The sequence below is a fragment of the Poeciliopsis prolifica genome, unplaced genomic scaffold (assembly GCF_027474105.1).
Source record: "Poeciliopsis prolifica strain line A6 unplaced genomic scaffold, Auburn_PproV2 SCAFFOLD002, whole genome shotgun sequence".
Classification (NCBI taxonomy): Eukaryota; Metazoa; Chordata; class Actinopteri; order Cyprinodontiformes; family Poeciliidae; genus Poeciliopsis; species Poeciliopsis prolifica.
Window position 1 is genome coordinate 15,371,252 of NW_026562377.1, and position 22,519 is coordinate 15,393,770.

General features: G+C 40.1%; 1 protein-coding gene across 2 annotated transcripts in view; it reads right to left on the reverse strand.

Moving 5' to 3' along the window:
• Window positions 1–22,245, reverse strand: part of elavl4 (ELAV like neuron-specific RNA binding protein 4) — an 87,951-nt gene extending 65,706 nt beyond the window's left edge. Inside the window, exons 1-2 of one of the 2 annotated variants that reach the window (XM_055047644.1) lie at window positions 21,326–22,245; window positions 20,601–20,741 (exon numbers count right to left, since the gene is read on the reverse strand). In XM_055047644.1, coding sequence (XP_054903619.1) covers window positions 20,601–20,741; window positions 21,326–21,373 — 189 coding nt within the window. In that variant the 5' untranslated portion in view covers window positions 21,374–22,245. The remainder of the gene's footprint in view (window positions 1–20,600; window positions 20,742–21,325) is intronic. The other variant, XM_055047635.1, reaches the window with a different exon arrangement.
• Window positions 22,246–22,519: the final 274 nt, after the last annotated feature.

Consider the following 22,519-nt stretch of genomic DNA (forward strand, 5'->3'; position numbering starts at 1 on the left):
GAAAGACAAAAGAAGAAAGGCTGTAGGAAGGAAAGGAAGGAAGGGGAAACAGAAGACAGGAAAGATGGACGCATACAAATATTTTTCCAAACTCATGTTTTCTTTTTCCATAATTATCCAGACATGGAATACTGAAATCCAGTGAATGTGCTTGGATACATGTCTAGGTCTAATTTATTTTTCAACTCACCAACTAATGATACTGCATAGAAGACAAAACACTGCATGCTTTTGTCGTAGGCCCAGATGTGTCTGTTACCAACCACGATGCTGCCATTTTGTAGCATGTTCAGTTGCATGCTGAATCTATAATTTATCCAGCTACAGAAATATATAAATGTTTAATACGTCATAGGCGGCAGAGGCCTGTCAAATGCATGACCTTGAAACGTCCTTTAAAAAATCACAAGGCAGCAGCGCTGGGGCCAGTTAAGCTGCCAACGCCAAAAAGGCAACACGACACGGCGGAGCTCTAACTCATATTTATACACACAATTCCTGTCTGTCTGCTCATCCACTGCGCTGCTTCCTTGCCCCCACCCTCCTCACTTTTTCTCTCTTTTTTTTTTCCAGGGATGCAAAATGCAGATGAGAGGAGTCAGCCGTTTGTGCACAGTCTCGGGAGAAACTGCCAGTCAAATCCAAACATCTGTATGAATACAAAAATGTGCAGGGTACAGTCGAGGATGCTAGAAAGGGAGCAGGAAGGAGGAGGGGGAGACAGAGGAGATGAGTGGATTGAGAAGAGTGAGAGGAAAAGTAGATAGGAAAGCCAGTGTTCCTCTTCCTTTATGTGTTTTTGACTGAACAAAGAGATACAGACACATTCCTTCCCCTGTATTTTCCATCAGGATATTTATTCTAAAAAGCAGCACTGCACAACAAGGGCTCGGTCCTGTGTTTGCTAGTGGGCTGAGGTGCTAACACTCCCCAGCTGATTATGTGTCTGTCTGTAGCAGTTTGAGCTGCTGCCAAAGGAATTAGGTCTAGTATTTGTGAATGCTGCTCCCCTCGCAGCAGAATGCCTCGCCGTGCCTCTCAGATTTTGAGCATTTTTAAAAGAGAGTGAGGAACAGAGAGACAGAGAGAGAGAGAAGAAGAAAAAAACATTTTAAATAAATGAAGAAAATCACTGTGGAAGCCTATTAAATTTTTAACGTAACCATTTTGTGAGTCTTCATGTGTGTTTAGGGTTCACACAAAAGGAATATTTAAAAACCAAAGCGTGCTAATTGGGACAGGAGATTTTTTTTTTCCTCTTCAGCAATGTCTTATTCAAACAGGCTTTGGGCTCATTAACTGCTTCCATCCAGCTTTTGTTTGAAGGAAAGTGGAAAAGACATTTGAAGATAAATAATATTTTGCAATATCTACACTGACACTGTAGTGCTAAAACGAGGATAAGCATTATGTGCTCAAAAAATTAACTAAAGCTTGCTTAAAGTTTGAGCGCAGAGATGAAATAATCTCAGTAGATCGGTCACATTTTTGAAAATGCAATTTGTTATAGCAGTTAAATTTTTAAACACAAATCACACATATTACTAATGGGATACGCCATGCAAGATTAACATGTATTTTCAGTAAAATAAAAAAAATGTATATAGCTTTATATCCTGGCATTTATTTAATTATCAAATGAACTGACTAAACCAGTTAAATATTAATGCACATAAGATGTCGATGACTGTGCATCAGTGTGGGACAAACATGAACACAGAAACATTCACTTTGATCTTTCGTAGGATTTTAAAAGCCACCAAAGGAGATGCAGTATTTCCATTCATTCTTGCATAATTTTGTCGTCCATATTAGACATAATCCAACTAAATGACACAGGAGTTATCGTTGCCGCTATCCGTAATCCGCTGTAAAGCTCTGCACAGTTAGTTGTCATTGGTAACATGATGCAGACAGACTACTGCCCACATGTGTCGGCTCCGATGAGTTCTTCAAACAAAGTCACTGTCATACACATACAGCTACAGAGACGGTATTTATAACAACCACATCAATGACACAAAGGCACAAACTCACCCAATGTGTCCATTTAAGCTCATTTAAAACTCGGTGCTCTTAACTCGGAGTAGAAGACTTCTCAGAGCGGGTGTTTACCACTTGTCCTTGTCTGAGATGCACTTAGTGAAAGTCAGGAAAACAACTATTCTGCATGTTGATGAAACATTATCTTTGCTGCTCTCTGTCTGTTGTGCATTAAGTCGAATAGACAATGCTGATTTTGACAAGAAACATCCACCCTTAAATACATGCCACTTTTCATCTCTTGCTAGATTTTGTGAATTACAATTGAAGTTGGCCAAACACCATTCTATAATTTCCCCGGAACAGAAAATGAATCCTGCAGCAGTCTGAGTGGAGAGGCTTAAAGTTAAGTAAAGAGTTTCTCATCTTGATATTAGTGTGGGAAAGTAGAATGCTTGGCTACATGGATTGCAAGTTAGTTTTATTATCAGAAGTCTGACATGGTGATGAGGAAGATTTGCTGCTTTAACTGTCTTACAACATTAAATTTTCGAACTGAAATGTAAAAATTAAAAGACCTAAAAAGAAAGATTTTCAAGTTACAGATTGATTAGAGAGATCTTGTTTTATAATCCTTTTTGTTATTATTCACTTAATGGTAGTGCCCTGTAGATCTCAGCTGGGGCCTTCCTTTGTTTTCATACATTAAATTAAAAGTATGAAAAGCACCTTCTGACCTGCACTGATCAGAACTGATCAAGAAATAATTGGCCAATCTGAATTTCTGGCTGTTAAGTGTTTGATGAAAACTGTATTAATCACTTCTTTATAATGTCTCAAATCATCTTGATTGCTCCTTAAAATCAATACTCACCTTTGAAACAACACAAATGTCTACTGCTACCTGGTGTTTTTCATGTGGGGTAACATTTAAATTTCTCAATAGCACACAGTTTGTGGGCAGCAGCTAATAAATTCCTAACACACCCCATCTTATTAGTTCTGATGTGTAACCTTGGAGCACATGATGTTATGCCTGAGGGTAGTATCGTCAAAGCACACTTGTGTGTACATTTAAATAAGTATTTAAATAAATATTACAGCTACTCACACTATTGGGTCCTATCAGTCTTTCTGATAGGATGCAGTGTCCTATTCATTAAATCATTTAAGACCAATGAACATTTCCTTTTTTTCATCTCTTCTATTCAGGATTCATTTCCAGTTTTAACTCTTATTTTTGTCAAACACTGCACACTCTTACTGATGTAATCTTTAGACACAGCCTACACATTATATACAGTGTTCTTACATCAGTCTTGTGTTCCTTTGCATGCTGACATAAGGCTGAAGGCCTCAATGTTTCATAACTAAGTCAGCCCGAAAGGAATTGCCTTCATTTCGGTTAGCATTTCGATGGCATTTCACCAAAAGTAGCATGAGCACAAATATTATTCACTGGACAGTAAAAGTCAGCCACCCATCATGAAAACAAATGGATGCACACGTGATTCCAAACAATGCTATTGAGTGCATTCAGAGGGAAACAAGGTTTTCTATTACAGGTACAAAACTCAGGAAGATAAATGGTTCCTGGTTTTATGAGTGAACCTGTTATTTGGCAGCCAGGATGGAATGGATAGTTAGATGTGACAATGAATCTGAGGATGGTGAGCAAAGCTGATACTAAACCAAAAAGTCCTCACACTGGCAGTCGACATGGGCTGGTTACTCGTATCAAGATTTTAAAGATTTTCAACAAATTGTTTAAAGCTTTTTTACTGAGAGGCCAGAGGTGTTGCACTGATCAGTTTTTTCTACATGAACAGAGCACAGAGTAATGTGATATTGCCCCTCCTGCACTTATTGCTGCACACTACTGTTTATCTAACTTTAGAAAAGAAACCACTATTTTTCTTTTAAGGTTTTACTAACTCGGATTGTGTGTGTTATGACAATGCATTGAGGTTTAAACACTAGTCTCAATTTAAGGTTGTCTTGATGTCTAGAGAAAAGAAAGGATTTTTTGTGTTTAAACAAAAACAAAACATTTAACAAATCTCAAACAGTGATATAAAGAATATATTAAACTGTAGATTAAAATGAAAATCAAAACAATGATTTGGCCACTGATTTTTAGTCCTGATTTGATGCTGATACTAACTGGAGTTTGAAAACCAGCAGTTTGTTACAGCCATGTTTTGAGTGAATGGACATAACAGTGACCAATAGAAAACTATTTTAGAGCACTGTTGTCCCAATTTTATTCACTACCAGATATTGTGTTATTGTTGCACCAATGGCAGTGATTTCATGAATTGTGCAGTACCAACTCTCCTAAAGGTAATAGAAAGATGGCTAGCACAAGAGACAACCCAACTGATAAACCAGCTAATATCAGCTTGTTTATACTCCCCGTGTTACTACACAGATAGAGGGACAGTAAAAGTTAGAATACTCCAAAAAAGAAGCATTCTTACTTCACAGTGAAATGCTGACAAACTTTCTCAGCATGTCTTTATGATTTTGCTAAATGTTATGTGTTAAAATCAAAATGCTGCAGATTACATTATTCTATCTAAACTAATGAATGTGTTACAATATCTTAGAAGCCGTACAGGTGTACTTATGCTTTTTAGTTAAAAAAACATGATAGTTCACTAAATGTTATCCTACCAGCCCAAACCTACTGCCCAGTAGTCATGCAAACACATTAACGTATTACTAAAAAAACATAAAACTTGAAGGCAGCCAGTGGATGTTCAAAATTCCTGCATATATATTTGGTATTCCTTCCTCTGCATAGGCAAACAAACTCCTACTGTGTGCACATTGCCTTGCTTGGCAGCATCTCTACTCATGCAACTTACATGCAATACTTTGGATGCACTTTCCCTCACATGTTTAAATCCACCCAGTTTCTTTTTTTTATTTTTTTAACAAATGTACAGTCCATCCTGCTGCAGGGAAAAATCCTTCTTGCTGCAGAGTTGTACAAAGGCAGCAAAGCGGGGGGTGGGAGACACTTACAGTCACGGTGTTAACATAAGATGGGCGCTATCTTCCAGTTAAACACATTCCTTCCCTTTTTTTCTTCCAGTTTCCCCATTCCTCCACACGTACCCATACAACTCCTATCATCAAAATTTTCTGCCTCCAGAATTTTGAGACTAACCCCTGCTGCAATCTTCTTCGCTGCAAGAACCTCACACGCTGCATATGAAATAGTTGAAGTGTGGCACTCCGTTGGCTGTGTATAAAACACAAGTACAATAGACACTGACGATAAATGTATAAGAAAACCTGCTTTAGATGAAGAGAAATGCTCAAAATGAATTGGCAGCCTTCCTTACCATCTTAAACCCATTCCACTCCATTTGGGAGATGCCAGCCGTTGTTTCACAGTCCCCTCTCTCCTCAGTTACACCAACGCCTCAGAAAGGAAACCCCCCCCCCTCTTCCTACACTGTTTAACTCTCTCCCTGTCTTCTTTGAGACTGCCTCCTTATTTTTTCACCTCCTTTTCTTCCTCTTCTTATTCTGAATCTTAGCTCGCGGTGGAAGACTTTGCAGCTGAGCTGTGAGGAGCAGACATTGCCTTCATCCGCAGATGCTGTGAGGAGAATGATGAGTCTGGAGGAGAGCGCTGAGCTGCAGCAAGGCGCTCTCTCGCTCGCTCTCTCTGTTCCCAACCCTCCTTGCCCCCACACCCCTCCCTAACTACAACCTCATGCCCAGTCGCCTGCTCAGCTGGACGGTCAGAGCCCGCCCTCTTCACTCCGGCAGCTCTCTCTGAAAGCCTGTAATTGGCTTGTGGCGTTGCCCGTCACCGACCCCTCCCTTCAGCATTAACACCTTCGCTCTCTGGCTGGCTCCGAGCCCTCATCGGCACACGCCAACCTCTGGCTGCTTTGGCAGAGAAAAGGCTCTCTGAATCCCAGCAAAGCAATCAATCGGAGCTGAAGTCTGTGCTTGAGTGAACTGAGCAGAGCAGAGCGGAGTGATTGCAGCCTCAGGCGTTATGGTAATAGGATGCCTGTGCAGCACAGTGTATATAAATTAGCTATTACCGGGCACATGTTAAATCCTCTGTACGTTACGCTGCTCTAGTCACAAACCATATCTCTTCATTCGATACTTCTTGTCTCTCAAAGACATAAAGACTTTGATCAAACAAACTGATTTTCATCAGTACAAAGCAGCAAATTAAACTGTCTTCATGTCAATTCTTTTAGGTGCTCAGTAATAAAACAACCCAAATAAATTCGAGATAAACATGATGCACGCATTGATAGGCAGATTGTTTCTAGTTTTCCCTTATTTCAGTTTGAAAAGCAATGTGCATATCTGTCCAAGCAGCTTCAGTGACTCAATATACACATCCCCATTTCGTACCCACGCATTGCCATTTCATCCGGGACATATTTTCATAAATTATGCAAATAAATACAGAGTCGCCTCCAGAAAGTTTTTAAAGTGGTCGCCAGTTGGGGGCCACTTTTAATGTTGAGGTGAAACTCTAAAATGAAACACATTGTGATCTCCCAATACATGTTGGGGTAGGCTCTACAGTTTTAAACTAAAATAAGGCAAATCTCAAGCTGTAATAATATGATCGGATGAAAATGACTGTGTCCCCTACTCACCATGACTATTATCGGTCAGCCAGCTGGTTGTAGGGAGCAGAAAAAAAGGCTGTTCCAAGCCCACAAACTCAAAAAAAAAAAAAAAAAAAAAAACGCTAGTAAAATCCAAGAGAGTGTTGGAGATGATGAATGAAGGAAACTGAACAAAAGCGTGGGAGAGGATGTCCATATAGCCCCGTCCTGTGATGTACAATAGGGAAAAAATATGGAAGCACTAACCAGAATCCACTTTTTCTCATGAAAGCTAATTAAGAAATGTCCAGCAAAGCTTTGTGATTGGCTGAAGAGGTGCGGAGGGGGCGTTGGTGCTCTGGGATGAGCTGGGAGGAGAATATGTGAGTAGGCAGTAGCAATGCATTATGAGAAGGGGAGCTGCTAAAACTCCTTTTTATTTGTGTATGTGCAGAATAAGTGTCACCACGATGGGCTTTGGTCACTTGGCTCAATGTCAACTTTTTTTTGTAACACAGAAGTTGCATGGATTTATGCTCACTGTTACTGTAATTCACGGGAAGCCTCTTCTTTCTTTGCACAAGTAATTCATTCTGCTTCTTTATAAACCAAAATCTCGGACCAGTTCTGATTTGGCAGCCGACCTACTTTTCATTTTATTCCAATCCAGTTGCTCTTTGAAAACTATTCCTACTCCAATAAATAGAGAACCGCGCCGACCTGTAAATGTTCTCTGTTCATTTAATTGAACTAATATTTTATGATTGAAAAAATATCTTGAAGCCATTTTTTTCATAACTTGGGGACAAAGCTGCCTTTCACTGAAATCATCCACCTTTCCTTTATTCCATGCAGACAGGAAGAGGGAGCTGTTACCTCCTTTTACAATTATGTTCTTGGCTGAACCTTCAAATGTAGATTTGCTCACATGCATACACCCACAAGGTACTGATACATATGTCGCTTTATGTCATTGATATTACCAAATCATGGAAATTAAATTACACACCGGTTTACAAACCTTTAACCTATAAAAGATGTTGATAGAAAAAGATACAGTCATTTGAGTTACTTACAGAATTATGCAGGCATGGTATCAGTTTAACACCACAGCAATAGTCAATCAGAAAATTTGCCAATACCACCTTAATTCTGATCATTAAGTTTTAACAATAATTACAAATCCTTCTGTAGACCTACAAAAAGGTGGGACAATGTTTTGAAACGTATGGCAGAGTTGAAGTTTCAACTCAAACATAAAGGTTATTTATATGTGAAAAAAAACCTGAACTGCAGCACCTTCCACAGTTACAGATACCTCTGGTAGAGATGGGCAAAAAGCATTTAATACAATATTTATTGCTAGCAATAGATAACACTACTAACGATTTTTACACATTTTCACTTGGGTGCAAATAAATATGGGGATTCTTGCAAACACGGTCCTAACTTAAAATTATCTAATTGAACATTCATCGTCAACTGTAACCCGTTATTGTGATCCATATGCTTATAACACACATTGCATGTGTATGTAGTCCACAATTAACGTTTCATCATGTAGCCTACAAATATAGGAAGTCATGTATTTCCAAGGGTTCAATAAGCTACTCAAATTAATTCAAAATGAGCAAACAAAAGCTGGCAGAAAAAACTAGGGCTGACAAAAAGGCAGCTCCACAATGCCTCTGCTTCCTCTCTGACCTCTCCACCTGTCTGGTTAGCGCCAGCTAGCAAGCTAGCCTGGTGGAACCGTGTCCCTCACATACTAATGAGACTCTCTACTACGCCCTCGATTAGGACAGAGTAGTACAAACACTCACACACACAAAGGCAAGGGAAAGGCGGGTTGTACAAGCTTCCTATTGTTTCATATAGAAAAAGGGAAATATGCTGGCACTTGTAGTCTAAAGGCTAGTAGCAATCATACTTTATTTTCACAAAATAGAGGGAGAGTGACGTGGAATGAATCTCAATGAAAATGGATTAAAATAGAAATGTGCCTTTGTCTCGCTTTCCTTTGTCACATGCTTCTTTATCTCCACTGCTTGAGGAGAGGGAAGCAAAATTTGCAGCTGAATGCTGCAGACAACAGACCCTCCGCTTTCCATCCATCTCTTATCTGTTTTGCTCAGACCTTTTTGTTTAATAAAGATTTGGGTTGGACCTGAGAAGAAATAGACTTTGTACCAAATTCCTTCCAGACTTGTCTTGTATTGCTTTTTGTTTTTTTCTAACTTGATTCTCCAAAGAACACAACATTGACTTAGTCACACATAACCTCGGATAATTTTGTTTTTGTTGCGTCTCTCTTTACAGTAACATAACATGGGTGATTGTTTTTCTATTTCGTAATGGACAGAGTTGTGAGGTTGTTTTCTCTGCCTCTGATGTGATCTAAATAGGCTTTTTTTTCTAAATGAGAATATGATTTGAAAGGGAAAATAGTCTCTCAGTTTTCTTGCATGGCGTGTTATTTCACTAGATTGCTCCGCGGGATCATGATTTTAGAAAGCAACAACAATGACTGCCACTACTCAGTAAATTAACTATAAATGCAATCTGTTCCCAACAGTGTGTTGCGCTACATTGTGCTTGTTGTCGTGACATAAAGTTGGAGTTATATTAGTGCCTGTGCATTATGATGGAACAACATGGAGAGTGTTTTGACTGTTCCATTAAAGGAATCCATGTTGAGATACTTACAAATTTAAATGTCAGTAACACTGCAGTATAGGGCTTGGCTACTTTCTCCTCCTTTGCATGATCAAATGCAATATGGCAATGAATAAAAGCAAAAATGTCAAATAAGTAATTAGGCTTAATGATTAAGAGGTCCACTCGTTTAGTAGTATTTCTATTTAATAAAAAAAAAGTGCATAACATTGATTGGATGCATTATTTGGCCTTTAAGATGATGACTGAAGCTAAATAGTTTTTTTTAGAAGATAAATTATATTTCTTTGCTTCTGCAGCAATACGAAAGTTAAAAAGCTTTTGTGGCTATAACCCAGGAGAGCTGGCCACCCTGTCAGCAATGTGGAAACCCCATCTTACTTATTGGCTCTGGCTTAGCTCCACAAACACACATATACATAAGACCAAAGCATTGCAAAAATAAATAAACACCCAAACACATGCACGATTCAGTATGAGCCTCTGGTAGAACCTAGAGAACAACATACACAGACTTCAGTAAAACGAACATTTGCCACATTTAGACAAGTTTTTTTTTAAAGAATTATAATATTTACACATTGTTGAATTTTCCACCCTTTATAGACAAACATAAGTTTGCTGCCCTGTAAATCTAGGTCTAACGAGCTGTGATTAGCAAGGTAATAAGTCAAGTTATCTGCTTGGGGAGCCAAGGCTGCAGTTTGCGGTTTTCTTGACCCCAATTATATGAAAACAGACACATTTGTCTTTCTTGTAAGTAAGGCAAAGATATAATGGTGGAGACCTTTTGTATTCACAAGATGGATTTTTCTAAATCATAAAAACCGAACAACAATGGCCCTTGACATGAGAATTCTCACTGGAAAAGTCAGAGTTCACTGGGATGCTCGGAGTTCAATATCCATTATGGCTGCCACTCAAATACAATATAGTTGATGGTTTTAACTATTTATAGGCACAATTGGCTCATATCGCACACATACTGCGAAGTACAAGTAATTAGCTCCATAAAAAGCCCTAGTCAAGCGAAACATCATCACTACATTCAAACCCAAACTTTCAAGACAAGGCAAAAAAAAAAAATAAAAATATATATATATATATATAATATGTGTGTGTGTGTGTGTATATATAATGAAGCAAAATAAAAGAAAACATTGCCACATACTTCATTATGGATAAAAATACAGTCATTGCATCAGTAAGTGGCATCACTTACAGTACAAAAGTACTTTAAACCTTAGGAACAATATGATAGAAGAATTGTGCATACATTACATAGAAACTATATACCGTTTAATTAAAAAAAGATTTTTTTAAATGTTCACAGCTTCCCAACTCTCTTTGTAACATCATCTTGGATTAACATCTGGATGTATTTCACAAAAGCCAAATTTGTCTTTCTCAAAAACATAAAAACATAGGAATCTGTCAGAGATTTGATTCCAGCACACAGCAATAGGGGAAAACGGACATCGCTCCACTATTTTATTCCCCACAAAGCCATGGAGATCTCATTTCCCTTTGACATGTGATTAGAAAGACTTTAAACCTTGAAACTGCTTTTGAAAGTCATCATCTTTCAAAACCTCAATATACCTTGAAACTCCTAACCTTTCTTTGGCTAGCCCCATCGCACATCAACATGCACCTCATTTTCAACTCGCGTCATACCGTGACACTTGTAGCAGCTGCCAATGTGAAGCATTAAGCCCAGGATCATAAAAATGCTTTCAGCTTGTGCTTCCAAGATGCTGCTTCGGAAAGCAGAGTCCCAGCTAATTGTCATGAACTCCTCTTGCCCTCCAATCTCCCCAGCTTCCTTAAACCTCCCAATCATAGACTTTAATGGATTAACTGCAGGCTGTGTTGTTCCTCTTATGCACTGAGATGCTCTTGCACAGTATATCTCTGTCACTTCCTGGCAAATTGGTTTGTTGATACTGAATCTAAAGGTCTGAACTGTGGTTGTGCTGCTTGGGTAGCAGCCGGTTCTGATAACAAGTGTGAAAGAGAAGGTAAAGAATAGCGTGTGCAGTGTTGCAGGTTTGCTTTAAAAAATGCAGAGTGCAGGCAGTGATAATTGTGGGCGCTCTCGGTGTGAGTCTTGTTAACTGTCAGGCGCAGTGTTTCAACACCTGTCTTATGTTTCACTCTGCATAATAAGGCTTCCATATAAAAAGTGAGGATGCCGGTTGAGGTGTTACCTCAGTCCGCTGAAAGAAAATACCTCGATTATTAACAAGGGGAATGAAAACTTTTTACTTGTTTATTTATTTATTTGTTTGTTTTGCGAGAAAAACTCATCTTTGCAATGTCAGATCAGGTTCTGATAAAATTAATGCAAACAGGGACATGAGGCAGAAAACACATTTTCAAACAGAATTATCACCATAACACAGAAAGGCTGCAACACATTCACCGGAGACACAACCATATCTCAGCAGAGCTCAGAAGAACAATGAAATCCTTATCGGGTCTGAATAATTTCATTTCAAAATATCACCTAATTTATAGCAGCTGATGCACCAGAACGGCTTCATACATTTATTAGCGCAGTATTTTCTCCTTTTTTTTTTTTTTTATTCGCCTTTGAGGGATGGATTTATTTAGTCTATTGAAGTTCTGGCAGAAGTAGCATCTTGCTGGACTACTCAGACTGATGACTGCCCCTTTTTCCTGGCAGGTGTCCACCCTCTGCCGGTAACAATCAGCAAATGAGAATCACAGACTTCAATGTGTCTGCGTCCCCTGACCGTGTCAAGCTCAGCGTCGCCGAGCCCCAGACACCAAAAAGCTGTTCACATGATAACACGTCGCCTTCTCCGCACAACAATGGCTTGTTTGGACTCAGTTGACTTTTGTAAATGGCACATTTACAATGTTTCTTTAGGCAGTTTTATGATCAGAGGTTTGTGAAGCAGTGGCTTTGGTGACGTGTGTTGAAGCCACAGCCTTTCTTCTCCTTAAAAGCACAGAAAGATGGGCGTGTTTCTGCCACAAAAGCTGCTCTTCAAAGGACATGATGTCCAAGATAGGAACACATTCAAGAAGAAACTAAGACATTGTGGTTAAAAGATAGCAAGGAGTGCAGCATGACTGTGTTAAAATCCATTCACAAAACTCAAATTTTATAAATGGCAATAATACATTTTCTTTAACATTGAGGCTCACTATAAATGTCTCACTTGATATTCTAATTAGAGCTTTCCCCTGAAAATTGGTCTACTATTTAATAAAGTCAAAGAATTTTCATAACAGCTATAGATTCTCATACAATCAGAAACATCCTGCTGACTGAAAATATGTCAGTCATTATTGGCAATGCAGGCACAATTAAACAGCATTAGTGTATTGTACGCAGAAGAAAAACTAGATATATTTCACATTTTGGATAGTCTAAACACAAAGAAATACACATTAAACCCTCAAAATTTACATTTACATGTTGTATAAATCTAGACTCCTTAAGGATCTTTATTTGGTAATAAAAAATAAAGCTAATCTAGTTGGAATGCTACTCTGCTCTAACATCCTATTTCCTGTGTGACAGTGGGCATGACACACAGTCAGCTTAACCCCTGCCTGTGTCACTCTCCCTGCTAGAAACTCCTTAGATCAGAAGTGAATTCTTCACGCTGATCCCAGAACAAGGCTCCGCTGCATTTGTCACAGCCACTTTCTTCAACTTTAACTCAAAGCTGTTTGCTTTGGCTGGAGCTCTGCAGACTGCACATATGTGACAGTGGGCTGTTTGAAAGCTACGACTTGAAAAGCTGTGTTTGCTAAATGGTGAGCGAATGCAGCTCACTATGTGAAGCATTCGCATAGTGAATACTTCACTATGCGAATTGGATTTAGTTGAACTTGAAACATATAAGAAGGGTAAATGAATGCAGATTCTTTGTTGTTGCTAGGTTTTTATTACTAATAACAATCTAATAACAGTGCCGTCCATCTATTTTCCTCCATTTTTACTCCTGAATAACATTATTTCCAACAAAAATCCCATACACGGTGCATTAATCTCTTTTTAAATACAGCCGTTTCATCAAGGCTTAAAACGTTACAGAATAGTTTTCTAATAATGTAAGCAATTGAGAGTGTGCAGAAGAAATAACAAGGCTGAGACGGAAGCAACGCCGCATTGCAACAACTGTTGCCAGGGTTCTTTGTCAAACCTTTATGGGAGACTGGCAAAGAGAAAGCCACTGTTGAGGAAAACTCAAATCAAGACTAAACTACAGTTTGGGAAACTCCATTGTCCAAGTGGAAGAATGTTCTTTGTTTTTTATGGCCACCAGACAAGATGCTAAGTTTGGTCCTTACAAAACTGCACATCACCAGAAACACATCATCCTCACTGTGAAGCAGAAGGAACGTCACATTTATGTTCCATCAAGACAATGACCCAGAGCATCCAGCTAAAGTTACACAAAAATGGTTTGAAGACAACAAGGTGGACATTCTGAAGAAACAAACAAAAAACCTTGATGTTTATGGTTGTAATGTAACAAAATGTGAAAACGTTTAAGGAGTATGATAAGTATTAGCTGACTATTTCAAACAACAGAGAGAAATGCTCATAGTTTTTAAGGCTGTAGCCGAACAGAGATGCGAGGCTGCTTGTGTGGAGTCCCGGAAGGCTTAGAAATGCATTCACTGTTAGATCTGGCATGTGTTCTGGCACCGAGTGTGTATTCTCAACAGGACTCTGGTGGATTAGTATCCATTTGGACGACAGAGTGGTCCGCAGCTTGAGGTGACATTCAACTTCAGGAGGCCAGCGGTCCTCACATGGATCATAAAGTTCTGTCTTGCGTTTGTGTTTTAATTACATGTCATGGGCATACAGGCACGTTCAACATGAGCTTCATTCTGATTCACTTTAAGTGTGATGAGAAAGAGAACAAACATTTCGCTGGTATGTCTTGTGGTTTGAATTGGGCATATGATGGGTGGCTGTAGTGCCGTGGGTCAGAGGATCATGAGGGTTTACTGGTGGGCTTGGGGCTGTGAGGACGGCAGCCCGTTTCACGTTTGATCCCGGTCGGGGTACATCCATCCTCACAGGGTGACTGCTGTGGTCCATCTGGTGCAGGCTTTAATCACAACTCCGCCAACTTACACAAACACACAACACACAGCACTAGCACTAAACACACAGAGCTTCCCACCCGAGGCTGCTGCTCACTATGAGATGCTTTTATTTACATTCTTTATGTCTTCTCATTTCTCCACAATTTCTCTATGAAAATTATTCCTATTTTCCTCTTTCATAGATTCTGTTGCTTAGACATGACGCTGGAAAAAAGTAATACCTGCTCTCTGTCATGGTGATTTAAACCCCATCAAAAATCTTGCTATCAGATCTGCATAAATGACTGCACCGTGTGCCTTTTGATAAGGAGTAACCTTTCAGAAATTAGACGCATCCAGAGTCCTTTATAAGGCTGGCCATCGGCACAGGGGACCACACCATGCCCACGCTGCAAAAAATCCATCTCTGAAAATGTCACTTCATGCTTGAAGAGAAGCAAGGGTGTAATGCACCAGAAAAAACTCGACTGGTTTCGGCTTAAATGCCTACACGCTTCTAGACATGTTTCAGTTATTTTGTGTTGTTGAGACGTTCGGTTGATTAGGGAGGAGTCAGGGTGGAAAGCACACACTGTACTATGCAAAAACTGGTTGCACTTTAAAGATAGATGGACTTTTCACAAAAAAACCTCAGCATAATTTTATTTGAAATTTGCAGTACCAACAACAACATATTTAAAGGGCAGTATTATGCATTTTTCTGAAAGACAATGCTCTTTTATATCAATCAAGTAATCAAGTAGGTAACTAGGTACCACCAGGTAATTTCTGTGATGCTCGTCTGGTAGAGGTGTGAGGGAAGGCCCAGGGGAGGGGTGCTCTGTCACACCAGACCAGAATTTGCACCTCAACTACAGATACCATAAAATAATGGCAGACCTTGTTCCTGTCACCATCAGGCTTGTTAGCTGGCTGAAAGAAGGCTTCCATGTTTTTCTCACATCAGTGAACAAAAGAAGCACTGATGCTCACTTTCAGAAATGTCTAAACTTTCTGATATTCCATTCCTTCAGACCGAAGTCCTTTCATCACAATGGAATGATATGTGAGTTTTGTTAAGCTGTTCAGCTTGCCGAAAGAAGGCAGCCACACATTTCTAGCATTTAGGAAATATTGATATCACTCTAGGTTAAAGTAAACTAAAACTAAAGCTGGTGGTTTATGAGAGGTACAGTATGTGTCTCAACCAGCTGACTGCAAGCTAGCTATCAGAGCACATAGCCCTACCAACTGATCAGCTAATATCACTTTGTTTTACTCCGTGTAAGTCTACAAAGAGCAGAAAAGGGGAAACTATTCTAAGAAATTTTTAAATTTTTACTTAATTCTATCTTACAAAATAAAAATTAAAGCATATTATTTTAGCTGAAAAAAAATAAACATTTTGCTTCAAATAAAATTAAATAGATCGCATGTAAATTTTTGTTTTAAAGAAACAAAGATTACTCAAAATGTTGGATATGTTTGACGGCGCTGCAAGTGGCGTCAAACATATCCAACATTGGAGTAATTTCAATGGTCTCCCTTTCTTTGCACTAATGCACAAGTCCTCTTTGCATCATTTATTCATGGTAACGGCAGATACTTTGCCTCATCCCCGGCAATTAAAGAATCAATAAAAACGAACCCGGCTTTGGAACTATCAATTTTAAGACGAAACAGTGTTGTTCATCAACATGCCACGATTGCATACGCAGACAATCGCTCATCTATCGGCAGTATTGTCAGAGCCTCTGCTTCGAAGCGGCGCTCAGCTGTGAACAAAAAAGCAGGTTTTTCTTCATGTGACTGTTTTTAAAATGACAGTAGTGTATTTAACTGTTCAGGCGTGACAAAAAAGAGCATCTCTTATTAAATAAGGGAAAAAAAGACCACTTAATGTCCTTTTAGACAGGAGATTGTGTTTGCACTGTAGATTTTTTTTTTGTCTGAAGGAGAGGGCTGAGCAGAAGCCATCTGAGTGAGATTATCAAAGACGAAGACAGGTCAGTACAGGGCTTGTATCAACTAATACCTCTTTTGTTAGGGTTTGAAAGGTTGGCATACAGATATAAAGCCGTGTTTTGAAATCGCTGTCAGTTTTACAAGAAAAGCTGAGTGATCTAATGCATCTTACAAAAATGTCTATTTTATTCAGGGAATAGGACTGTCTAGATGTAGCTGTAAACGTGTCAAACAGTTGCAGAGATATTGTTTTCATAACCGGTTTTTGTAGATAAAATATCTCGACAGACTCGCAAACACAGCACTTTTTTTCGTTCCAGACTTGTCTGTTTCATTATTCTCTCTGAATTTATTCTCTTTAAACAAAATAACTCCGAGTGGATGAGAAAACATTGCTGTATGCTGGCAACAATTTTTTTCCTAAAATTAAACGTCTTTTCGTTTTTAAGACACTAACGTTGTAAGGCCGTTGTGCTCACGGCCTTACAACGGCAGGAAGTAAGGCCGTGTTGTTTTCCACCTATTAAACTGCAACAATTCAGACACACTATGGACGTTTAAGCCGCTTCTACATAAACTGTGATAATCACAAATTAGCAATGTTAATCAATACATTTAAAACAAGCTGTCAATCAGTGTGGGACTAATATCCGTTTGTCTTCTTCTACTTTGGCTGTTGTTGGCGGGTGTGACCCTTTTGCTCAGAGATTAGAGATTGAGCTTTTTCTTGTAAAACATGATCTTACTTATAAAGAAATAAGTATTTATTTATTAAACATATAATGTTAGTTTGTTTTAATTGTCTAGTTCTGAATACACATTTAGTCTTCAAAGAATTAAATCTCTTTGATCGTTCAACAGATGATGTAAGAGATCTTTCACTGGGTGTTGAACCTTCTGTTTATGGCATCTCATACTGCATAAATCACATTCACAACCTTTGCACTATCATCCACCGAGCTGATGAACATAGAAAATAAAGCAAAATTGCCACACGTAAAAAATCTCTGGGGATAAAGTGGCATACTGCAAAACTAAAGAGAAATGAAAGGAGGACGTATAGTCGGCTTGCAGCATTTATGTACAGTATTGGAAGTAAAGGTGTATATGTGGATGAGGGGTGTACATAAGCCTGCAGACACCTGCTTCATTCTGCAGTGATGGCTCCCAGCGGGATGCAGGCTCAGCTGCTGATCACTAGGCCCTCCCTGCAGCACTGGTGGCCAACACACACGCACATCTTCCAACAAATGTGAGCTCTCCCCCCCACGCCTCTTTGTAGCGAGTGTCTACATGTGAGCACACCACATGTGCTCACATCAACCATAAACATGACACGATGCACTCGCACAAGCTGCACAGCCCGAGCTCGTGTGATGCTGAATGTGAACTCAAATGTGGAGTGGGGTGGTCATAACTCGCTGTACTGTAGTGGGAGATAGGCTATAGGCGTGATATGGTTCAGTAGCATGTCTTCTTTTTTTTTTTTTACCCCTCTACAAACCCTGTAGCTGAAAGGTTTTTTTGCTGGAAAGAGCACTGCATCAAATAATTTGCGACTGAAAGCAGTCAAAAAGGACCATCTTGTGTTTATTCCGTTCAACTTTTCAGCTTTTAAATTTTGAGCCGATCACCTAATTGTTCTCATCTCACAAAAGCCACGTTTGTTATTTTATGTGCCAGCACTGTGTTAATCAAGCGCCATTGTGCTCATGGCCACGATTATCATTTCTGATCCCGCAATTTGCACATATCTCCATTTCTGTGTTTCTCCGTCTCTGAGCATCTCTTTCTTTTCAGTGTCGCTGTTCACTGTGCTTGCACCTGTTTGTGCCTCGGTGACAGCAGGGTTGTAGAGCATAAATGAACTAATTTCCTGGATACAGACAACACAGCAATCAAGGAAAGGGGAAATGCACTGAGAAGCACAGATGGAAGGAGCTAATTATTGTTATGAAATAGAGATGACCTCTAACTATCTCCTGGCTGCTGAGACTCTGTGGTGACAAATGTTTGCCGGAGTCTGTGCCACCAACCACCATTTTTACCTCCCCCTTTTTTTGGATGGGGTTTTTGTGGGGTTTGTGCAAGCCTTCGTTTTGAATGCTGAAACAAAAGATTGTAGTTGTCAACGCCTAGTGTCACATGGAGAACGACAACTGCCTGCAGTGGGTAATCAGTGGAGCTTTCCTCAAATTAACAGCATTCAGCTCTGAAGCATGTTGCGCACCATGTTTGTAGATTGAGGTTATGAAAATTGGGTGTCAGTGACAGCAGATAATTTTGCAATTAGATTTTTTATCATTAATTTCCCATAAACAAATTTAAAGTCTTCTTTTAAAATAGTCATCCTAATCTCCCTGCAGCTACAAACTGAACCTGCAAATGCTCATTGTGAATGCTGAAATATTTGTCATTAATCATGCACATCTCTGTGTGCTACTTGTTAATCACTTTTGAAATTAATTTCTTTGAATGCTCCTTTAAATGCACTAGCCTACAGCTGTGACCACAGGATGCCCACACACTTAACACGCAGCTTGTTGCACAAACACACATGCACTGCCGTACAAGTCTCTGAAGAAAATGACATTTTGGTGTCTGTTCAGAATACCTCAGGATCAAATGTAAGTCTCAATAAATTAACAAACATCAAAAATGTTTCTTTGACCTAAAATGTGCTTATTTATTGATGCGCCGCAATATTTAAATGGTACTAAGCAATATTGCACCATCTTAAAAATACAATGAAATCCTGCTTTTCAGACTCTGCACGCCAAAGCAGCCAGAATCTTCCAGCACATTTATCTAATGTATGCAAATGATCTTGCTATGCTTAATGAAGGCACCATTAATCACTTTAACGATGCTCTTTTTTAACCAGAGTAATCATCCAGACATACACACACACGCACACACGCCCACACACCCATACACACACACACACTTTTAAACAAATACACAAACAAATTTGTTTACACAAATGCTCACACAAAAACGTAAAATAAATTCCAAAAGTAACCCAATAACAAGCCTTTTTTTTTGCCAAAAATCTAACTGTGCATTTACTAATAACAATGGGTTGGAATAACATAATCCTACTTTCATCTAATCTGTTCACGATGCTCCACCCTGCTAAGTCAGTCACCTGAAAATATTATCTGAAAGGTTTCTGAGAAGATTAGTCAACAAAGTATTATCTCAAATGCATTTATGCCATAAATTCAGCTAATTTGTTTTGAATAATTTATGATCCAGCACCTTTATGAAAATAACTGATAACAGTGGGTCTAAATAGGCAGTTGAAAGCACAAGGCTTTGCATAGAATCCGACATAACGCCCTGCACCGATGTGCTCAGATTTAAAGAATTTTAAAGCAAATGTACAGTTCATGGCCGATATTTCACCACGTACCCTCACCCGTTGCATTTGCATAGACTTGACGGGAACCCCTCGGTACAGTCAGCAGCAGCAGCATGACGGTGGGTTATGAAGGCTTCCGGGAGGCTCCAGGGTGTGGATCTGAGCCAGTTTGAAGGGGAGCCCGAACCAATGAAGAGCTTGCAGCAGATTAGACACCCACAGCTTCGTGTCGCTTTTTATGCGGCCAGTCAGGGATTTTCGTTCAACGCTTTTTTTTTTTTTATGCCTGAACGCTGAAGATTTTCTCAAGCCTCTTTTCCCTCAAGTAATTTTTTTTACTATGTAAATTGCAGAGTAATGTTGACTCTGGTAGTAGAAAATGTTCCTGTTTTTTTTTCCCTGCTTGTTGGGAATTTAACTGACATGAGAGTTGCAATTAAACGTAATTGGAAATCCGTCATCTGGCTGATGCTAAAAGGTTATTCTGCTATTTTATGTTTTACTTGAAGTTTTCGGAAGCAGATGCATGTAGAAAGATCCGTAATATTTTAACAAGGACAGAAAATAAATGTTAACATATTAACCCACTCATTCACACATGCATGCTCACGCAAACACCTCAAATTCCCCTGATAACAAGCTGAATGGCAGAGGCTAAAGACAGAGTAGGCGTCCGTAATTGAACAAACATAACAATGTAAATATTTGCTAATACAATCCGCTGGGGATACGGGCAGAATCCCACAATTGATTTGCGCTCTTTCTACCTTTTGTTTTTTGCTGTTTTCTTCAATACACACAACCCAACTGTATTTTTTTTATATATATATATATATATAAACTCCTTTCTCCCTGTTTCTTTTGTGGCAAAAATGCTTCCCTGTGTTCATTAAATAGATTTAGATACATTGTTCTGTCTACTATCCTCTTACCAGGGGTGACCTGTAGCCCATCTGGGCGGGCGATGACAGGGGATCCCTGGAAAATAGCGGCGAGTGCGTCTCGGGGACGGAGCCCACGCCACTGGCTGCCAGTCCCGAGAGCTGCCCGTACCTCGCCATCATCTTGAGATGCTGCTCACAGAACACACACGCTCATACACGGATACGGGAGGAGAGGGGAGGACAGGCACAGAGATAAAAAAAGGGAGGAAAGAGAGGGAAGAGGGGTGTGAGAGACGGGAAGGAGAGCAGATAACAGCAGGTGTGGGAAGGATGGTGGGAATGCTGGAGGGGGGAAAAAAAAACTGAAACTTGGAAGAAAAAGAAGGGAGGTAGACGGGGATTTACAGAAGACTTTGCTCTTGCACAGAAGCATGTGTGTGAATGTGCACACTTACACTTGCACACACAGTTTCAGCCCAAGGTGCGCACAAGCAAGCCTATGTTAGATGGGCTCGATGGCTACCTTGGTTTTGATGTAAAGTCTAAGCACTGGCTCTCTGCTAATGATTACAAAGCAGAATGAGTGAGAAGCATCCCCCCCATACCAACCAGCATACTGCTATCAATCACCCCCCCCCCCCCAACCCCCCCTATCTTTTGGGTGCAAAGACACACACGCAACACACATGACAGAATGGTTGGCAGCAGACGTACACAGGTGAAATGTGGACAACTGGAACAACAAATAAGGAAAAGAATCCAGAAATCTTTACCTCGTTGCTCAACAAAGCAGCGTTGAGTGTTCGGCTTATTTCAAACATGTTCAGATTCGATGATGAGGTTTTTGTTCTGTCCTTTGAGTCTTTCTAATTTTTTTGATTCGCTTGAGTTTCTCTGCTCCCTCCTGATTTCTTCTTCAGAATCGGGAGTCAGTCTCTCTGTCCCAGGAACACAGAAAAATAAAGAAAAAAAATCAAATCAATTGAAAAAAGGAGAGGATGTAAAAAAAAAAAAAAAAATCCTCTTTAATTTTTGATTTGGGAGCTGTAATTTTTCAGTCCTGTTTTTGGGTTAGTTATTTTTTCTTGTTTTGTTTTTTCTTTCGCTCCCTGGTCTGCTGATGCGCTTCTGGCTTGGCTGTGGCTGTTAGTTGGAGGCGTTTGAGCCCAGGGTCTCCGGCGCGCACGCACAAACACGCGTGTGAGCGAGCAGTCAATACGCTGTCTTTTAAAATCTCCCCAGAGTCAGCACATTAAAGGCAGGCAGTCGGTAGGTCTGTGGGTCGGGCTGGCTGGCTCCCTTATCTGTCCCCCGCACACTGGCTCACACAATACGCTCCGATCCTCACACTGCTCGCTAGCAGATTAGCCTGTCCCAAAACATAGCACTTAGTTTAAACTCCCCTCCCTTTTTGCTCTCTCTCGCTCTCTCTGTCCTCGCTCCTTCTGGCTTCCTCCCTCTCTAACTCCATCGCTCTCCTCCGCATCGCTCTCTCTTCCCCCAGTCGCCCATGCGTTCAGGCAGCTACAGTTCACTGTGTGACCACAAGGTGGGCAGACTGTTCCAGCAGCTCCGCCGCCACATCCTGTCCTCTCTGGGCATCTCTCGTCATTTACATTTTCCTCTTTTCCTCCGTCTTTTGAGGTGTCTGTTCCTGAGACACGCAGGAACACCACACAGACGCCACTCTAAAGCTTTCCTAACAAGTCAGAGGGGTTTGCGGAGCAATGTTGTCGGTAATTAGAAATATCATATTGCTAAAGTGGAAGTAAAGTAATCATCCTGCGACGTCACAAGGAACTCCAGCAGAGTTCGGTTTTTGGATACCTCTGAGAGAAAATCAGGCTGGGCTGAGCGTGAAGGTCAGGTGGTTGTCCTTTCTCCTCAGCAGGGTGTGGCGGGGGATGACGAAGCAGCCAGTCACAGCCATGGCAGGAGATCCCGGCACCTCAACAAACAAGCACAGA